General features: G+C 35.5%; 1 protein-coding gene across 1 annotated transcript in view; it reads right to left on the bottom strand.

Annotated features, from left to right (window-relative positions):
* Positions 1 to 1,098: 1,098 nt before the first annotated feature.
* Positions 1,099 to 22,244, bottom strand: part of TM9SF3 (transmembrane 9 superfamily member 3) — a 75,584-nt gene continuing 54,438 nt past the window's right edge. Inside the window, exons 11-15 of the mRNA XM_060101583.1 lie at positions 19,965 to 20,033; positions 17,035 to 17,181; positions 16,475 to 16,558; positions 16,272 to 16,348; positions 1,099 to 4,840 (exon numbers count right to left, since the gene is read on the bottom strand). Coding sequence (XP_059957566.1) covers positions 4,773 to 4,840; positions 16,272 to 16,348; positions 16,475 to 16,558; positions 17,035 to 17,181; positions 19,965 to 20,033 — 445 coding nt within the window. The 3' untranslated portion in view covers positions 1,099 to 4,772. The remainder of the gene's footprint in view (positions 4,841 to 16,271; positions 16,349 to 16,474; positions 16,559 to 17,034; positions 17,182 to 19,964; positions 20,034 to 22,244) is intronic.

Below are 22,244 nucleotides of genomic sequence, written 5' to 3'. Positions count from 1 at the left end.
AGTTTCTTACCTATAAAATGTAGCTGTCTACCCTATCAGCTTCACAGGATACTTGTGAGAAAACATATGTGAAACTGCTGTGAAACAGTAGAGTACTAGACAGATGCAATGCATTACCAATCAGGAGAATGACAGGCATAGGGGTAGTGGGGTTTGAATGCAGGAGTCAGAGTTTGTATATAAAGAAAGTCAAAGGAATGATAATAAAAGAGAAAAATCATTTCTTAAAAGGACAAACCTTGTTCATTGTACCATTCTTTCCATTTTCTGTACTTTTTTTTTTTTTTCAAAATATAAAGCTGGGGGGAAAAACCAAATCCCAAATTTTAAATCCTTTGTTTCAGGGGTCAGCCCACTATGGCCCACTGGCTGTTTTTGTTTTATTGGAACACAGCCATGCTCATTAGTTGATGTACTTTCTCCCATGGCTGTTGTGCTACAATGGTAGAGCAGTTGTTACGGAGACTGTACGACTCTCAAAGCCTCAAATATTTCCTATTGGGCTCTTTACAGAAAGTTTGCTGACCCCTGCTTTATTTAATTGTGGAAAGCTATTAGTAATCTCTTCATATGCGTGCCAATAATAATGGGTTATCCCTTATGCTTGGTTCACCTGTTTCAAAAAGGAAAGAAATAAAGCATCCAAGGGAAGAACATTTGACTTTTTATTACTTTTTAAAAATCCAACTTCAGTTAGATTAACAGATGAGATTAGAACTTCAAATGTGATACATTATACTGCACTGGATTTCTATTACTAAAAAGCCAGTTGGAATATGGCCTACACAAATCACGGGTGGGTACAAAAATGGAAGTAATCATTGAGCATTAACTGTTTCCTTTCAACTCTGTCACCGATTGTCTGTACTCTGTGGGGATTTATAGATTCATGTTTGACACAGTTGAAAATCCCAAGTGGGACTGCTTTTCCAAAGATACTTTGTTGTCCTTCAAATAGAACGCCATGTTATTTCTTCCTTGCCTAAGCTCTTACTTGTAATGTTTATAACTTTCAAATGACCTAAACTGATGAATTACAGTTAACACACAGAATGCTGCTTTATCAGTCAATTATTAGCAAGACTCGTTCACCAGTACTTCAAGGTAAACATTCTTCACAAGTTTATTTCCATCTCCTAATACAGTGAAACAAGAACTTATAACTTTAAGTGAAACTTAAAACTTTACTTTTGTCTTTGCACAATTCTGCCTACTGTTCCAAAGAGAATGTCAAATTAGATGGCTTTTAGAAAATGCTCATAGGAGAGAACGAGAGTTATTCCTCATAATGAATTTAGATTTTATAAAATTTCTGCAGCTATACGTCAACTTTCTGAACTACCCTACCTCTAAATCTAGTCTATTTCTATACACACTTCCAAACAATCTTTATAAATTTTCACTTCTCTGATCTCCTTAACATCTCGATTGCTAAAATATAGCTTCATAAGTATGCAATTTTTATGAAGATATAAAACATTAATACTTGTGTTCTCATATGTCACTACTCCTATTTATTACGTGTTCCAATAAATCAACAGAATGAAGCACTAAGACACGCTGAAATCTAAACTTAAAACCCAGATGGAACTGCAGGTTCCAAATTAGGTTACAAATAGGCTTTTCTTTCCCAGAATTCATATACAGAAGCCCTTCGGTATATAGCTTTTCCTGAACAAATGATATTAATACTTTTTTTCTTTTTTACATTTGTAAAAATTCAGGAAATCTTAAAATAATATTTATTTGCAAGACATTTGGCATAAGGTGATCAATAAACATTTAGGAAACAAAAGCTTTATCGAAATGAATACAATTTGTGGATAAACCCTGAATAAAGTGGCTTTTGGAAGAACTGGAATTTGCAGCAGCCGCCTTTAGAAAGAGGGCCATCCACTCGCAATGGAAAACACTCAAGCATACCGTTCACTAGGTTCAGAAATCACCACAATATAATGAATTCTAAGGGCGTGGGGCTCAATTTATGGGCGAACTCAGCACAATCTAGGAGCCCAACATGATATACTAAAGAATGCTTTACCACCCTTCCAGCCATTACACTTCCACCTTATCCTACTCTTGTACTAGGATATATGTATTAACAATGTCACTTATTAATGTACCTAAATTTCAGGAGAAGCGTGCTTACGGATACAAATCCCCAGTTTTTGAGAGTGTTCAAAGCATCAGCTGATAAGTTGAGCAAATGTTAACAAATGAAAGACAACTAGCATTTATGGAGTGGAAAAACCCTACCCTTTAATTAACTTAAATAACATATTTTACCATTCTACAACTGAGAGCTAGGGAGCTAAACTATTTGTGGATTACATCTTCTTCAAGAGACACACACACACACCCAGCCCCTCTAGGAAGCCATAAACCAAAACCAATTTTTTAAAGGACTTTTCAAGGTGACTTATACTCATTTTAATGGAGCTCTTAATGTATTTGGAAATTAGAAAATTATTTTTCAGTGAAGATTCCAAAGGACTTTAAATACAGATCAATTTAGTAAAAGAATTGGTGTACCTGAAAGCAGCTAAGCCACTCATTCTTTTAAAACCCTACACCTTACTTGCAAGATTCATGAGAAACACATTTCATTTTATTAAGACAGAAGCTTGCCACCCAATTTACAATCTATCAGACTCTATGTTCTTATAAGTACTTTACAAGTAGTTTAAAAGTTACATAATATAAACCATCAAGTACTGACTTTTAGTTCCTTTTCTTATAAGATCTTAAAGGCAGGTGTGAGAAGAAAGAGAAAATGGAGGAACCAGTAGATTACACTTAATATTTTGGTTTGAAGAAGAGGATTTACCTACAGCTTTTGATAAAATTTCTGTTTGTTCATGTCAGCCATACTTAAGTAGTAAGAAATCAAATTTTTCACCCTTTATAGTCCTTACATGCTACATTTTAGGATGCAGTCTCTTAATTTATAGAAACATATTTTGTAATGAAAACACCTTACGTAACTCTGAATGGTATGAGTTTCACATTAAGGTTTAAATTACAGCTGTTTCGAGTCTTTCTAAAAATACCAATATACAGTATTGTTTTAGGTGGTCATTTGCATAGCAAACTATTAAACTAGAAACTCAATGGTTCTAGGAAAACTTCACATTATGGATCGTTCCAGAAAGATGTATTCAAAATTAAAATTACTTCTCTTAGAAAACTATAACCTTTATTTGCTCATCCCCTAGTAAGCTAACCAGTTTTACCCATCCCCACTTTACATGGTACACCAACCTGAACAGATTTTGTGCCACAATTTCATTCAAAGGGCTTCTCATTCACTTTGTGACTGTACTGGATAATCTAGATGTAAGCAAGTTTGGGGATTTTAAAGTAATTGTCCTCTGTATTAGAAAAGCATGGTTTATAGTATAGTAAAAAATTTGCATTCAGTAACTGCCTTTTGAAAAGATATCTTCAAATTGCAAACACATGTATTTTCACAAAACAATTTGGTCAGGAAGTTTTATTTTAACATTCTAAAGCAGTAATGCTTTAGATATTACTTAAGTGCCCCAGACAGGATTAACAAAATTAAATGTTTCTAAATTACAAATTTAGCTCCTGTAGGAGTCTCAGGAAAAAAACAAAGAAAACAACCCCCCTTCCCAAAAGAAGTATTAACACACACATTTTGAAGAAACCCCAATGTTTCATGCAGTGGTAGGCAAGATGTAAAAAGCCACCCAAATTCACACATTTCTACACCAATCATATCAGAAAAAAGTACTCCATAGTCAATCTGTACATCCAAATGCATGTGGGAATCTACACCTACGTTACATTATTTAATGTTATATACATTTATTACCCACCCCCCTTGTTTTTAATAATTTCTTATGTAAAACCTTCATTCAAACCCAAAAAAGATAGATGTAAGACTAACTTGGGGGGAGGGGGCAGATAATCACTTTAGACATTCAGTTAAAATGTAGTTTATCTAAATCACAAAATGTTTAATAAAAACAAATATCTCCTCCATTTAATACTTTGCTTTCTAACTGTACAGTAAATTGCATTGTAGAGAGTACACCTCTATCTTCAGACTGTATCTTCTTTGGATGGAATTAAGATGTAATTGGATAGTTTTAAGATAAATAAATGGGAAGTTGGTCCAACTAAGATGACAGCAGATATATTACACGCAGGATTTAATATTTTTAAATTCTCTCTGTAAAAAAAAAAAAAAAAAGGATGCAGTTGAATTGGGAAAAAAAAAAAGGCAGGTCAAAAAAGAACCCAGGTTCAATATATAAAAATGTCCCACAATAAGTTGACGATGGCAGTAAAAATAAGAGAAAAAAATTAATCTTTCTGGAACATCATTTTTCAATAACATAGAAACACTAGTGCCAGGAAGATTTCTATTCATGTAATTTTAGCATCCAAGTTTCCCTCTATTTATTTTATTGGAACAAATGCTTTAAATAAACTATTTGTCCTCTTCACTGAAGAGAGCTGGTCTATTTCATCTTTAATGAGCTAGTTTTGGGGAAGATTACCCATGTACTGTAGTAATGCCTACTGAATAAAATCCAAGCATTTGCTGTGAACAGTTGGAGAAAGCAGTCAGTTAAGAACCTAGGATCAATGAAAATAGATGTTACTTTAAGCCATCCACGAAAGAGAGACCCACAAAGTACCCAGTGTTAAAGCCCAAATCTCTTCTTGCGCTTTTTTTTGCTGTGCAAGTTCCACCCCTGTGAAAGAGAAATTGATCCAAAGTTCCAGGTTTTCTTGGGTCTTTAGTCAATTTTCACATTAGTATAGATTTTTCGGACAAAGGCACTTGTTCCCATGTAACCAATTGCTCCTGTAAAGATAAAATAAGATGTTTTGAAACAAATACATACAGAGCAGTATCCATCATTTACAAACAAACACTAAATGCTCTCTGCTCTGGAAAGTTATTCTTTTTCCAAGATAACATCTTTTGTTAGTATTCTCTCTGAACTTATTAAAATAGTGTCATTTGTTCTGCAAATCAACTGTTACTGTAATACACCAAGTTTGACCTGATGTAATATTTTTATAATTAAATATCAATTAATGCATGAAATTATGAACTATATGAATTAAAATAATCTCTTATAAAGAATAATTTCAGAATGACAAAAATTTGTTAAATGAAAAAAACATGTTTTTTTAAAATTTAAGCATAGATTATTCTAGGTCATTTAAACAATATTAACATGTTCCCCAAACCATATGATACCTTATGGATAATTCAGTAAGAAGTGAATGGGGATTCTCTCAGGGAAGGACTGAGAACCACGACCCAGTGCCATTTGAAGCTCTAGAGAGGAGGCTTCTTTTTTTATGTTTAAATTGTAGAGGCTATGTGATTGGTAGAAAGGCAGGCATTTGAGGGCATGCATAAGAGAGACAGGTAAGCAGATCAAGAGTTTCTGAATAATTAGCTTCAAATGGGACCCAAAACACCAGAGAGCACGGGTGTTTTTGTCTGTTTTGTTAAATTAAGTTTCTGCCTCCTGGGCCTAAAAAAGTACTTGGCACATGATAAGATACTCAATAAGTATTTGTTGAATGAATGAATTAACTGTATAGTTCTTTACAGCAAGTAGTAAGGGATCTTTAAAACAAGACAGTTGGTCATTCATATCATAGAGAAGATTCTCCACTGGATTTAGGAATTTACCATCTAAGCCCATTATTCAAAGTCTAAAAGTAAATCTTCCATGAGTTAATGATACACACATATACACCTAACTGTCCACCTATGAACTAACTTTTATTTGCCCAACTGGTGTATGCAAGGAAAAAATGTCTCTTCTGCCTTTACGTATGTAAACTGTACCTCAAAGGAACCAAACGGCTGATAAAAGGAAGTTTCTCCTTAGAGAAGTATCCCAGCTAATAAATATAAAAGGGACAACAGAACGAGAATATTATAACCACTAATGATTTATTTGAGCTAGGCAATAATTATCAGTGGCTGCTAACCTCACAGAAACAACCAGACATTAAGTGCCTCCTTATGAAAGTTCACAAACCACCTGCTAAGTATTCTTGGACAAGTATTAATATTCTTGAGTATGACCAAGTCTGTAGATCTAACTACCACTTTACAGAAAATATGGGGGGGAAGAAGTACATAGAGAAGCATTAAATAACACCTTAGGGATATAATCAGCAAAATCCAGAGTGTGAAAAACTCTACAGGAATTAAAACCAACCAACCAAAACACAAGTTTCTTAAATAATTGCAAGGGAAAAGAGAGCAAACTGGATCTTGATGCAAACAAACTGTATTAAAAGAGAAATGAGGATGTGTGGGATAAATCTGAATACTAAGTGAATATTTGAGCATATTAATAAATTATACTTATATATTGAATATATACTGAAATAATATTATATATTATGTTATATAACTGCATTCTTCCATATTATAGTTATATAATAATTATAATATAGTATATAAACATTGCACATTTTATATATATACACATATATATACATACATACACACACACACACTGAAATATTTACAGTTGAAATAACATGAGGTCCAAGATTCATGTCAGAAAAAAAGTGGGGTAAGGTGGGACTATAAACCCACCCAAACAAAGCAAACCTATTTTTGCAATGAATAGACATTTATTTCTTAATATGAAATAATTATACTATACTTGAAAATAGTGATAATTCACTTTGAAATAATTATATACAAGTCCTTACAAGGTAAGAGAAAACACCATTCAATTTTATAAAAATAAACCTGAATTCTTATAAAAATATCTATAAAATTTTAAGGAGAATCAAAAATTTAACTGGCATAATACAACACTAGTCCAATAACCAAATCCAGTTTTCCAGACTTACAAAACATTGTTCCCTTTTGAGCAGAGATATGCTTAAAAGCAAAACAGTGTCAACCTAGAGTATCATTTTTCCTAATCTTATGAGTATCTCAAGAATAAGCTTATAAAAATATGGCTTTATAAAAGGAAGATACTGAATATGCACTCTAGAAAAGTAAATGTCTTGGGAATAATACACTTTTAAACTTAATTTCCTTAAAACTAAAATGCTATGCTCAAAATATAAAGTCTACAACAATATCTAATTATTTCCCACCTTAACATAATTATTTTTCCTACATTAAAAAAATCAACAAATATTTTCCTTTCAATTACTGACTGAAAAAGCATTTTAGCAACATAACCTGATGCGTATGTATAATTTTTGTATTATGATGACATTTTAATCATTTCCACTGTGAAATGTTTCCCTTCCCCCCAAAACACAAATTAACACCGAAGGCATATAAACCCTTTAAAGAATAAATGTTGGGACATTGCCAGAACAGCAGGGAACTGGAAATGTGCCAAGACTGTTAGGCAGTAAGATGAAATTTCAACAGGAAATGCATTCAAAAACTTCAGCTAAATTAATTCCATTTTCTTTGTAAATGTCAAGGTATTACCTCTCCAGGGCTTCCTTAAATCATATTATAGAAAGATTCAAGAAAAAAGTAACCTTCTGCATAATCCCATGACTCCATACCTCATTGACTGCTGGGATAATCAAGAAAGATCTCAGAGGAGGAACCAAGATGGTGGAGTAGAAGGACGTGCACTCACTCCCTCTTGTGAGAACACCAGAATCACAACTAGCTGCTGGACAGTCATCGACAGGAAGACACTGGAACTCACCAAAAAAGATACCCCACATCCAAAGACAAAGGAAAAGCCACAATGAGATGGTAGGAGGGGCGCAATCACAGTAAAATCAAATCCCATAACTGCTGGGTGGGTGACTCACAGACTGGAGAACACTTACACCACAGAAGTCCACCCACCGGAGTGAAGGTTCTGAGCCCCACATCAGGCTTCCCAACGTGGGGGTCCGGTAACAGGAGGAGGAATTCCTAGAGAATCAGACTTTGAAGCCTAGTGGGATTTGACTGCAGGACTTCGACAGGACTGGGGGAAACAGAGACTCCACTCTTGGAGGGCACACACAAAGTACTGTGTGCATCGGGACCCAGGGGAAGGAGCAGTGACCCCAGGGGAGACTGAACCAGACCTACCTGCTAGTGTTGGAGGGTCTCCTGCAGAGGCAGGGGGTGGCTGTGGCTCACCATGGGGACAAGGAAACTGGCAGCAGAAGTTCTGGGAAATGCTCCTTGGTGTGAGCCCTCCCAGAGTCTGTCATTAGCCCCACCAAAGAGCCCAGGTAGGCTCCAGTGTTGGGTTGCCTCAGGCCAAAGAACCAACAGGGAGGGAACCCAGCCCCACCCATCAAGAGTCAAGTGGACTAAAGTTTTACTGAGCTCTGCCCACCAGAGCAACAGTCAGCTCTACCCACCACCAGTCCTTCCCAACAGGAAACTTACACAAACCTCTTAGATAGCCTCATCCACCAAAGGGCAGACAGCAGAAGCAAGAAGAACTACAATCCTGCAGCCTGTGGAACAAAAACCACATTCACAGAAAGACAGACAAGATGAAAAGGCAGAGGGCTATGTACCAGATGAAGAAACAAGATAAAATGCCAGAAAAACAACTAAATGAAGTGGAGACAGGCAACCTTCCAGAAAAAGAATTCAGAATAATGATAGTGAAGATGATCCAGGACCTTGGAAAAAGAATGGAAGCAAAGATCGAGAAGATGCAAGAAATGTTTAACAAAGACCTAGAAGAATTAAAGAACAAACAAACAGAGATGAACAATAAAATAACTGAAATGAAAACTACACTAGAAGGAATCAATAGCAGAATAACTGAGGCAGAAGAACGGATAAGTGCCCTGGAAGACAGAATGGTGGGATTCACTGCTGTGGAACAGAATAAAGAAAAAAGAATGAAAACAAATGAAGACAGTCTAAGAGACCTCTGGGACAACATTAAATGCAACAACATTTGCATTATAGGGGTCCCAGAAGGAGAAGAGAGAGAGAAAGGACCCAAGAAAATATTTGAAGAGATTATAGTCGAAAACTTCCCTAACATGGGAAAGGAAATAGCCACCCAAGTCCAGGAAGCGCAGAGAGTCCCAGGCAGGATAAACCCAAGGAGAAACATGCCAAGACAGGTAGTAATCAAACTGACAAAAATTAAAGACAAAGGAAAATTATTGAAAGCAACAAGGGAAAAATGACAAATAACATACAAGGGAACTCCCATAAGGTTAACAGCTGATTTCCCAGCAGAAACTTTACAAGACAGAAGGGAGTGGCATGATATATTTAAAGTGATGAAAGGGAAGAAACTACAACCAAGATTACCCTACCCAGCAGGATCTCATTAAGATTCGATGGAGAAATCAAAAGCTTTACAAACAAGCAAAAGCTAAGAGAATTCAGCACCACCAAACCAGCTCTACAACAAATGCTAAAGGAACTTCTCTAAGTGGGAAACACAAGAGAAGAAAAGGACCTACAAAAACAAACCCAAAACAATTAAGAAAATGGTCACAGGAACATACATATTGATAATTACCTTAAATGTGAATGGGTTAAATGCTCCAACCAAAAGACACAGGCTTGCTGAATGGATACAAAAACAAGACCCATATATATGCTGTCTACAAGAGACCCATTTCAGACCTAGAGACACATACAGATTGAAAGTAAGGGGATGGAAAAAGATATTCCATGCAAATGGAAATCAAAAGAAAGCTGGAGTAGCAATACTCATATGAGATAAAATAGACTTTAAAATAAAGGGTGTTACAAGAGACAAGGAAGGACACTACATAATGATCAAGGGATCAATCCAAGAAGACGATATAAGAATTATAAATATATATGCACCCAACATAGGAGCACCTCAATACATACGGCAACTGCCAACAGCTCTAAAAGAGGAAATCGACATTAACACAATAATACTGGGGGACTTTAACACCTCACTTACACCAATGGACAGATCATCCAAAATGAAAATAAATAAGGAAACAGAAGCTTTAAATGACACAATAGACCAGATATATTTAATTGATATTTATAGGACATTCCATCCAAAAACATCAGAATACACTTTCTTCTCAAGTGCACACGGAACACTCTCCAGGATAGATCACATCTTGGGTCACAAATCAAGCCTCAGTAAATTTAACAAAATTGAAATAATATCAAGCATCTTTTCTGACCACAACGCTATGCGATTAGAAATGAAATACAGGGAAAAAAATGTAAAAAACACAAACACATGGAGGCTAAACAATATGTTACTAAATAACGAAGAGATCACTGAAGAAATCAAAGAGGAAATCAAAAAATACCTAGAGACAAATGACAAGAAAACACGACGATCCAAAACCTATGGGATGCAGCAAAAGCAGTTCTAAGAGGGAAGTTTATAGCTATAAAAGCCTACCTCAAGAAACAAGAAAAATCTCAAATAAACAATCTAACCTTACACCTAAAGGAACTAGAGAAAGAAGAACAAACAAAACCCAAAGTTAGGAGAAGGAAAGAAATCATAAAGATCAGAGCAGAAATAAATGAAATAGAAACAAAGAAAACAATAGCAATGATCAATAAAACTAAAAGGTGGTTCTTTGAGAAGATAAACAAAATTGATAAACCATTAACCAGACTCATCAAGAAAAAGAGGGAGAGGACTCAAATCAGTAAAATTAGAAATGAAAAAGGAGAAGTTACAACAGATACTGCAGAAACACAAAGCATCCTAAGAGACTACTACAAGCAACTCTATGCCAATAAATTGGACAACCTGGAAGAAATGGACAAATTCTTAGAAAGGTATAACTTTCCAAGACTGAAACAGGAAGAAATAGAAAATATGAACAGACCAATAACAAGTAATGAAATTGAAACTCTGGTTAAAAATCTTCCAACAAACAAAAGTCCAGGACCAGATAGCTTCACAGGTGAATTCTATCAAACATTTAGAGAAGAGCTAACACCCAGCCTTCTCAAACTCTTCCAAAAAATTGGAGAGGAAGGAACACTCCCAAACTCATTCTAATGAGGCCACCATCACCCTGATACCAAAACCAGACAAAGATACTACAAAAAAAGAAAATTACAGACCAATATCACTGATGAATATAGATGCAAAAATCCTCAACAAGATACTAGCCAAGAGAATCCAACAACACATTAAAAGGATCATACACCATGATCAAGTGGGATTTATCCCAGGGATGCAAGGATTCTTCAATATATGCAAATCAATCAATGTGATACACCATAATAACAAATTGAAAAATAAACACCATATGATCATCTCAATAGATTCAGAAAAAGCTTTTGACAAAATTCAACACCCATTTATGATAAAAATTCTCCAGAAAGTGGGCAGAGAGGGAACCTACCTCAACATAATAAAGGCCATATACGACAAACCCACAGCAAACATCATTCTCAATGGTGAGAAACTGAAAGCATTTCCTCTAAGATCAGGAACAAGACAAGGATGTCCACTCTCACCACTATTATCCAACACAGTTTTGGAAGTCCTAGCCACGGCAATCAGAGAAGAAAAAGAAATAAAAGGATACAAATTGGAAAAGAAGAAGTAAAACTGTCACTGTTTGCAGATGACATGATACTATACATAGAGAATCCTAAAGATGCTACCAGAAAACTACTAGAGCTAATCAATGAATTTGGTAAAGTTGCAGGATACAAAATTAATGCACAGAAATCTCTTGCATTCCTATAAACTAATGATGAAAAATCTGAAAGAGAAATTAAGGAAACACTCACATTTACCACTGCAACAAAAAGAATAAAACACCTAGGAATAAACCTACGTAGGGAGACAAAAGACCTGTATGCAAAAAACTAGAAGACACTGATGAAAGAAATTAAGGATGATACCAACAGATGGAGAGATATACCTACCATGTTCTTGGATTGGAAGAATCAATACTGTGAAAATGACTATACTACCCAAAGCAATCTACAGATTCAATGCAATCCCTATCAAATTACCCATGCATTTTTTACAGAACTAGAATAAAAAATCTTGAAATCTGTATGGAGACACAAAAGACCCCAAATAGCCAAAGCAGTCTTGAGGGAAAAAAACGGAGCTGGAAGAATCAGACTCCCTGACTTCAGACTATACTACAAAGCTACAGTCATCAAAACAATATGGTACTGGCACAAAAACAGAAACATAGATCAATGGAACAAGGTAGAAAGCCCAGAGATAAACCCACGCACCTATGGTCAACTAATCTATGACAAAGGAGGCAAGGATATAAATGGAGAAAAGACAGTCTCTTCAATAAATGGTGCTGGGAAAACTGGATAGCTACATGTAAAAGAATGAAATTAGAACACTCCCTAACACCATACACAAAAATAAACTCAAAATGTATTCGAGACCTAAATGTAGGACCGGACACTATAAAACTCTTAGAGGAAAACATAGGAAGAACACTCTTTGACATAAATCAGAGCAAGATCTTTTTTGATTCACCTCCTAGAGTAATGGAAATAAAAACAAAAATAAACAAATGGGACCTAAAGAAACTTAAAAGCTTTTGCACAGCAAAGGAAACCATAAGCAAGACGAAAAGACAACCCTCAGAATGGGAGAAAATATTTGCAAACGAATCAACGGACAAAGGATTAATCTCCAAAATATATAAACAGCTCAATTAGTTCAATATTAAAGAAACAAACCACCCAATCCAAAAATGGGCAGAAGACCGAAATAGACATTTCTCCAAAAAAGACATATAGATGGCTAAGAAGCACATGAAAAGCTGCTCAACATCACTAATTATTAGAGAAATGCAAATCAAAACTACAATGAGGTATCACCTCACACCAGTTAGAATGGGCATCATCAGAAAATCTACAAACAACAAATGCTGGAGAGGGTGTGGAGAAAAGAGAACCCTCTTGCACTGTTGGTGGGAAGGTAAATTGATAGAGCCACTATGGAGAACAGTGTGGAGGTTCCTTAAAAAACTAACAGTAGAATTACCATATGATCTAGCAATCCAACTACTGGGCATACACCTAGAGAATACCATAATTCAAAAAGACACATGCACCCCAATGTTCACTGCAGCACTATGTACAATAGCCAGGTCATGGAAGCAACCTAAATGCCCATCGACAGATGAATGGATAAAGAGGTTGTGGTACATATATACAATGGAGTATTACTCTGCCATAAAAAGGAATGAAATTGAGTCATTTGTGGAGACGTGGATGGATCTAGAGACTGTCATACAGTGTGAAGTAAGTCAGAATGAGAAAAACTTATATCGTCTATTAATGCACGTTATGTGGAATCTAGAAAAATGGTACAGATGAACCAGTTTGTAGGGCAAAAGTTGAGACACAGATGTAGAGAACAAACGTATGGACACCAAGGGGGGAAAGCTGCGGCGGGGTGGGGATGGTGGTGTGCTGAATTGGGTGATTGGGATTGACATGTATACTGATGTGTATAAAACTGATGACTAATAAGAACCTGCTGTATAAAAAAAATTAAATTAAATTAGAAAATTAAAAAAAAAGAAAGATCTCAGATTAAATAAAGAGGAGTTCGGGGAACAATATTCTGAAGGAAGGATGGCCAATAATACTAAACGAAATTTTTGATTGCCAAGGGATACATAGGATGTTCCCATATAACACAAATCCAGATTTAGCTTTCAGTCCTATTCATCTTTCTCTCAAAGTTGGTTAACTAATTATCACAAGGAAAGATTATCACAGCAGCTATAAATAAAATGTGTAACTATAATATAGAGAACTGTCTTCCCTTATAGCTGGTGAAATTAGTTTTACTACTTTGCAGTCAGTGTCATTTGTATATGTGGGTACACAGTGGTCACATAAATGGTATATACGAACAAATTTTTTTTTAATTTTTATTTTATATTGCAGTATAGTTGATTTACAATGTTGTGCTAGTTTCAGTAGTACAGCAAAGTGATTTAGTTATACATATACATATATCTATTCTTTTGCAGATTCTTTTCCCATAAAGGTTATTACAGAGTATTGAGTAGAATTCCCTGTGCTATATACAGTAGGTCCTTGTTGATTATTTTATATCTAGTAGTGTGTATATGTTAATCCCAACCTCCTAATTTATCCCTCCCCTCCATCTCTTTCCCCTTTGGTAACCGTAAGTTTGTTTTCTAAATCTGTGAGTCTGTTTCTGTTTTGTAAATAAGTTCATTTGTATCATTTTTTAGATTCCACATGTAAGTGATATTATATGATATTTTTCTTTCTCTGTCTGACTTATTTCACATTGTATGATAATCTCTAGGTCCATCCATGTTGCTGCAAAAGGCATTGTTTCATTCTTTTTTATGGCTGAGTATAGATTTTTTTAATTTAATTATCATGTAACATTACATTAGTTTAAGGTGGACATCATAATGATTTGATATATGTATATATTGCAAAATGATCACTTCAATAAATTTAGTTAACATCCATTACCTCACAGTTACAAAGGTTTTTTTCTTGTGATAAGAACTTTTAAGACTAATCTCTTAACAGCTTACAAATGTACAACACAATATTATTAAATCTCATCACCTTACTGTACATTACATCCCCAGAAGTTATTCATCTTGTAATTGGAAGTTTGGACCTTTTGACCACCTTCATCTCTGGCACCTACCAATCTGCAGAACAGATTCCTCTGATGAAGGAAGAAAGCAATCTTGGTACCCTAAAGAGGTCCACAAATGTCATACCAGGACCCAGGTTTTAACAAGATCATTCTGTTTTCCTTATTCTATTGCCCATCCTATAGCTAAAGGTAGAATTACCAAAAAAAAAAAAAAAAAAAGGTGTGTGTCGGGGGTAGTTCTGAATTATACACTATCTGGAAATGTCTCCAGAGTGATTAGTCCTTAAGTCTTACATCATTCCTATGAGGTAACTAGGGAATTAAGCCTCATTTATTGGGTAAAAACCTGAACCAGAAAAAAAGTGAGCTGCTTGTACATTTTCCCTTAAGATACCTCTGCCAGGACTCAGTGTCATGAAATTGCTCTGAGGTGAAAACACAAGGTGTAGAAACCCAAAGAATATACAGAAACAAAGACACAACCCCAGAAGAGGACAGCCCAAGATGCTTGGCCCTCCTCAATCCAGTAACAGCAGCAGCCGGCACTCACTGAGCATCTGCCATCCACCTGATGTTTACCCACAGTCAATCACTGACTCCTCATCACAACCCTGCAAGGTAGGTATTACTACTGTTTTGCAAATGAGAATGTTGAGGAAGAAAGGTTAAATAACTTGGCCACAGTAACAGGGCTATTAAGTAGGGGCAATACGATTCACAACCAGGACTAATTGATCCCCCAAAGTCTAGCTCTTCCCAGAAATTCTCCACCATGTCTCCCATGTAACTGGCTATCTCTTAACACCTAATAACAGACCTGCATTACACTTGGTGCTTTACACACATGACACTATCACAAATAACTACTCTGAAAGCTATGCCCATTTTATAGATTGGAAAATGAGACTTAGAAAGGTTAATACGCCTTCCCAGGGCCACAAAAAACAGTGAGTGGCAGCATGGAGATTTAATCCAGGTCTCTCAGGCTCTTCAGTCCATGTCTTTTCCATTTTTCATGCTGCTTCCAAAAGTTCTTTCTTTATTTTCTAGTTATTTCACACATACTAGAGACTCTATTATATGGCGATAACTATCACGTCTTCCATTTAAGGGAAGATTGTGATAGACCCATGAAACAGTGGTATTATCCTCATTTTACAGAGGCTTGGAGAGCTTGGGGAACTGGATCAAGGTATAGAACCACAGATGGCACAGCCAGAACTTAAGCCCAGTCTACAGACACCCAAGCAGGTACTGATAACCAGTCAACTGTGCTCCCTCCTGGACACTGCTACCTCCATGAACAGTGGAACAGAAACTTCCGAACAAAAACCATTCAGTCAAGCCTTAACCTGTTTACATAATAATCTTTTCCAAAGAATCTAAACTAAAAAAACAAACAAACAAAAACAACAATTCTCAACATGAATAAGAAACTAACTGTGGTATGGAAAATAAAAATAGTGCTATACACAATTACTAAAAACAGGAAAGTAAAAAAGAAATCAATGAGGTAATAAATTAGATTTTGAGGAATAGTCAAAAGGACTGAAATCAGATGCTTGAGTTTATTTTGGTATTCCTGATCAAACAACAGAAAGTAGTTTCTTCATTTCCAATTACTGTACTTTTCTGATTCAGAAACACTCGAAGATTTACTCATGATGTTCCAGGAAGTTCAGAACTTACCACACATTATCCCTAAGGCTGTGCTAAATACCGCCATATATCCAAAGTAAAATGATGTCTGAAATAAGCCATACATCCTGAAATAAAACCAAAAAATTATATATAGTATATCCATTTTTACTTTAGACATAAGGCCTAAATTCTAGTATTTAAATGACAAACTTAGCTTCTAAAATACAAAATGAAAAAACGTCTCCACTTACTTTGTTTTGAAAAAATAGTAGTAAAAGGAATACATGTAAACATAAATTGCAGTTGATGCAGCAGAGAGGAAACTTGTCCATTGCCTGAAGAAAAAAAAAAGTAACCCTTTTGAATGGATGGCACTGAAAGATTTTAAAGCAAAGACTTTTATAAAAATATCCTTTAAGATTCTGTGTATTTAAAAACAAATGCATGTATAAATGTACAATGGCATTTAAATATATCAACGAGGAGAAAGCCTAAGAATTGGAAGGAGAGATCCTAAATTTTGTCAAATTTCCTATTATAAATGACACTAAATAAACCATTTCCTTTTTCAGACCTGTCTCCTAGTGTTTAAACTAGTGACCCTCATTAATACCAAAAAAAATTTTTTTGACTGGTATTATTTTTCCTCTAAAATCGTCAACATTTTTATAATTGAAAAAAAAAATCCCTATACTATCTTAAGGAGGAAAATTTCTATACAGATCTTTTACTCCACTTGATACACTTCAAATGGAATCTTATTTTAAAATATTATGGTCCCCAGAGGTTCTTCTCAGAAATAAGTACTCACCACCTATAATCCTCTGCATTTAGTAGAAAGTATGTGCACACGATGGTCACACAGACGGTCACAATGCACAGGATGACCAGCACCAGCATCATGAAGCCATAGACATAATAGATCTTATATGCCCAGAAAGATGTGAAGATGAAATACCTAAATACAACACAACGAAGACATAGTTTTCTAGTCTTTATTCATGTAGCTCACACTGCTCTTGCTAAATCTCACTTGCATCTTAGTTCTCACTTTTTTCTCACTTAAATCTCAATATTTTTCTTTCAAGTAACTTCCAACAGTTTCCCTTACCCCCTTTTCATTAAGTTATTTAAAATTCTCTCAAAAATATTTTCTTAGATAATCTTTCAAGAACAGACTCATTAGTAGGGTAGGGTATTCATCTCTAAGCAAACTAAATAAATTAGAAGCTTAAGGAGTATATTGTGGAAAAGAAAAATGAAAATAGCTAAAAATTCTTATTTTTAAAATAAAGTCAATTTCCTCATTCTTTCATTTTTTTCTAGATACAACACTTTATAAACAATGTATTTTATATTTTATAAAACACCCTATTAAATTAAAAAAAGGTTTGATATAGTAATAATGTGTAAAATTAGGAAAATAAAAATAATTAGGAAAAGAAAGCCTATGGAAGCTTCATGCCATTTTCACAGTACCACAAGAGAAAGGGCATTAAGATTTTTATACCAAAAAAAGACCCTTTACTCTAATTCCATTACACAAGCCATAGTTAAACAAAAAAGGTTTTTTAGCCTCTTTTCTTTTTCTTGTTCCCTTCTGCTTGTTAGTTACCTTATTCATTACCCATTCTTTCAAGAGATATCTACAGAGGCCCTATACATATCAGAGAAGCAGTGAGAACAGAACTGAAGACAAAGTCCCTACTCTGAAGGAGATTAGTTCGGTGGCAACTAGCAAAGGGGCAATCATGACACACAAGTGCTTCTCCAAGGCACCTAACAGGGGCAACTTACTGGTTTGGCTGGGTGGGGCTCTGGGGGTAGGGAAGGGTGGTGAGAAGAATCAGGTAAGGCATGGTGGGTGGGGAGCTAGAAGAATGTTCCATGCATTGCAACAGCAAAGGCAAAGGCTCACAAATAAAAGGAATTCACTGTATTTAGAAAGACTCAAAGTAATTCAGTATGGCTAGAACTTCAAATGAACTGTGAGAGATAAGAGATGAGGCTGGAGAAGAGAACAGGGCCAGATTCTATATTATGAAGGTCTTTATTGACTATGTGATGGGGTTTGGACCTTACCTCAATGAAAATGAGAAGTCTTTAGCAAATAAGTGACATGATCAGACTGATACCTTAAAAAGACCACTGTGGCTACCAAGAGGAGAATAGGTGTGAGGGCAGTCGAAGCGGAGAAGTTAAAGATACAGCAGAGCGGCTACCAAATGGAACAGAGTACCCAAGAAAACAAGAAGAGATGTGATCCACAAGGTAGTATGGACAGGGTAGGAAGGAAAAAATAGTGGCAAGTCACATCAGGGTGAGGACACAAGTCAGAAAGTACAAAAGAATTTCTCGAACTGGTTTTATTAAACCAAGAGCTAGAGTGACGTGCTCTCCAATCCCTCTAAGGTGCCGACTAATACCCACAGCTGGCAGGTGATCACCAGGAGTGGCCCAAATCTATGTCAGTTGTCCTTATTCATGTAATTAGACAATTTAAATGTCACATAAAGAAATAAACATGATAGCTAAAAGAATTATGATTTCTATGAAAATTATGTTGAATACTTTGGAAAAATTCAATAAGGTGAGCCACTAAAAAAAAAGTGATAAAACTGGGCGTGGGTGAGACAACTATAAAAGACTGGGGGACAAATGTACAAATCTAGAAGGATTCTGAACTTAGGATACTTCAGACAGGTTTTTACATTCCTGCTCCACTTTAAAAAGGTTGGAAAATACAGAAGATGCATTATGAATTTCAAAGGTAAAAATGATGGAAACGTCAACTAGGTACAAAGGCAAGACCTTGGCTCTATATTTTTAAAAATATCAGTGAAAGATGTACCTTTAGTTGTTTAAAGTTAAAATAAAATGTTATGTATGTATCTTTTTTTAATAATTCCCTTACATGAGCCAACTTTTTCAATTAACCAACTGTCAGATTCAATCACACCTCTTAAGGAGGCATCCACTGTACAGGAGAGAATCAGCACTGGGGCATCTGGAAACATGTAAGGAAATTTTGAGTAGTCACAATGACTGGCATTTCATGGGCACTATCCAGAGGTGTATGACTGCAGTTCTTGAAAAAGTCCCATACAAAGAACTATCTCTTCTAAAATGCCAGAGCATTCCCATCAAGGAACATAGGAACACAGGCTGAGAAAAGAAATGCTTATATTTTGCAGTGGGGACCAAGGATGCAGATATGAAGCATGGTAACTGGGCACAAGATGGCATATCTCCCACCCCCAAACACATACATAATTCCCAGCACTCCTGTGGGCCTTGATGGAAGAAGACTAGGAATGAATGTGTATCCAAAGATGTCAGGATCTTGACTAACTGGTAGGTAATGGTTTACCTAGTTCCCTGGACCCTTAGAAATATTTTAAAAATAAAAATCAGTAATTTCTTGTATCATGTAGGTGATCAAAGGCTGGTCTGACATGCATGCATTCTCTAGCATGCATGCTTTGATTTCTAAGATCTCCTGTTTGGTGAGAAAGGTCTAGAACACAATACAAAAACAGTATAAGCTTCACCTGAATATTTGAGAACAAAGCAGAAAACCACCTTTTGATAGACTACACAGACCCCTTTCTAGAAGCATGGACTTAACAAACTAACTCTGTTAGATGCCTGCCCATCTGATGATTCTTTACCTGTCCTAACTCCTAAATTTTCTTATTACAATGAAATCCCCCAAAACATAAATACATTGCCAAAACTTACATTTCAATAAAGATTGAGCCAAAAGGTAAAATTCCTCCCAGGCAAACAATAACTGCAGGCTCCATGAACCTGGAAAATATTAAAATTAACAGTAAACTTCTAGTATGATTTCCACATTATATTATATAAACCCTGATAATAGAAATCAGATGCTTGGTACTTAAAAATAATCTAAAGGATAGAAACAAACCAGTAAACAGAAAAACAAAAATTCAAAGAGGCACAATACTGAGAGGGGACTTCAAATTAGCCATAGGTTATAGTCAAAATTCTTTTTGGCATTAAAGGCCGAGATAAGAACGTGTGGAACACAAATACTTGCTACTGGCAGAACTCAAGAAAAACTATGAGTATTTGCTCCTGTTCTATACTTTTCAGTAACTTCTAAAAATTTTCGTCATTTACCTTACAGAAAGCCATAGGGAAAGAAAATAAAAGTCTCGAGACCCCCCTGCATCTGAAATAATGTTTCCCAAATTGTGGCCTTGCCAATCTCTTTGCTCATGCTTTCCTTGGTTCAGTAACTTGTTCTCCTATGAATCATACAATTAAGGTATTATGGGTTCTGAGTTATAAAAGGAGTCAAAGAATGAATAAAAAATAAAATTCAAACCTTATTCATTCACTCAACAAACATTTATTGATTGCAATCGGTAATTCTCCACCTGCAATGCCTTCCCTTGTCTCATGGTTCTCTCCTGCGAGTACTGATACTCAAGTGTTCCCCCTGTAAAGCCTTTCTCGGGTCTCCCAATAAGAGGTGGGTTCTTCCACTGTCTCTTAAATGTAACTCCATGGCAGCACTTACCACACTATACTGTACTGTCTAATTAAATACCTTACTAGATTATAAACCCTGGAAGGCAGAAGCTATTCATCTAGGTATTCCCAGTGTCCAGCACAGTATGTGGCACATAAAAGCTAGTAAACTACTATTTCTGAAATGAACAAACTACAAAACTGAGAAGAAAATGAGTTTGAGAGCCGAAAAAAATTTTTTCTTTAATTTTAAAGTCTAGTCTTCTTTCCTCCTTTTATAGAAAGCCAAGATCCACAGAGGTTAAAAATGACATGCCCGCCAGATCTAGTATTCAGGTTTTGGTTCCCATACAACCATATAAAGAAAATGAAGAGACACGTGAGCCTTCCTACACCTAAATATGACCCATGGTTATTAGCAAGGTGGTGTGTTGCTCCTTCCTCTCCTTCACCAGCCCTAGTGACCCAGAGGAACTTTTGTGGTATCTATGCTTTTCCTTTAACCTTATCCTCCCCAGTAATGGGTAAAGGAACAAACATTAGGATATCAATGGGCCTTAACAGTCTAATCTTGATTTGAAGATAAAACTAACTTTAAGAAACAGACTACAAAAGTTCTCATAAGCACCAATCTAAGAGAAAAAGAACACGGACAATTCCAAAGACTAGAACAGATCACTCTCCTTTACACTACGGGGCTAGTTTATTCAGCCCCTACTTCTGAAAAGGTCTACATACCTCCAAGTCTACAAAAGACTATATAAGTACTTAAACATAAGTTATACTTACAATATAGCAAAATATCTAGGAGTGGAGGCTTTTCAATATATATCCCTTATTATGAGTATGTAGAGTCTACCGTATAGCTAGTCTTATGAGATGGGGAATAAAAACAATGTACAGTAAGACTGTTCTATTTATGTCTGCAAGTAAGAATTAGGAACATAAAGAATGCAGAACAGCATAAATCAGCACCAAAACGTTCAATTTACTAATTTCATTTTTTTTGTTTTTTTATTTTTATTTTTTTGGCTGTGCCATGCAGCACGTGGGATCTTAGTTCCCTCACTAGGGATCGAACCCGCACCCCTTGCAGTGGAAGGGTGGAGTCTTAACCACTGGACTGCTGTGGAAGTCCTCAATTTACTAATCTTAAAAGGCAAAACATAATGAGTCCACATTTTGTTCAAATTTTAATTATGAAAATTAGAAATATAAACATATTAGTAACATCTCATTTTATGTCCAAAAGTTGAAAAAATACAAACCATCTCAAGTTAAAAATCCATCAAGAATCACTATTTCAAAGCTGAATGGTCAAATGAACTATAAACTATGCTTACACTATTGCAATAGAAGAATCGCTTTAGCTGTTAAACAGAAATACCTGTCATCCTTTGTCAGGATTAAATCTTGAAGTATGGGAGATCCTCAAAAATACATTTTGTGCATAAAATGTGAAAAATGTATTTGAAAGACTCTATACTATCCCAGAAGTGAAGGTAAAGAACATAGGTCAGT

Source organism: Mesoplodon densirostris, chromosome 1, assembly GCF_025265405.1.
Source record: "Mesoplodon densirostris isolate mMesDen1 chromosome 1, mMesDen1 primary haplotype, whole genome shotgun sequence".
Classification (NCBI taxonomy): Eukaryota; Metazoa; Chordata; class Mammalia; order Artiodactyla; family Ziphiidae; genus Mesoplodon; species Mesoplodon densirostris.
The sequence above is the reverse complement of the archived record's forward strand: the minus strand, read 5'-3'. Positions and strand labels throughout refer to the sequence as shown.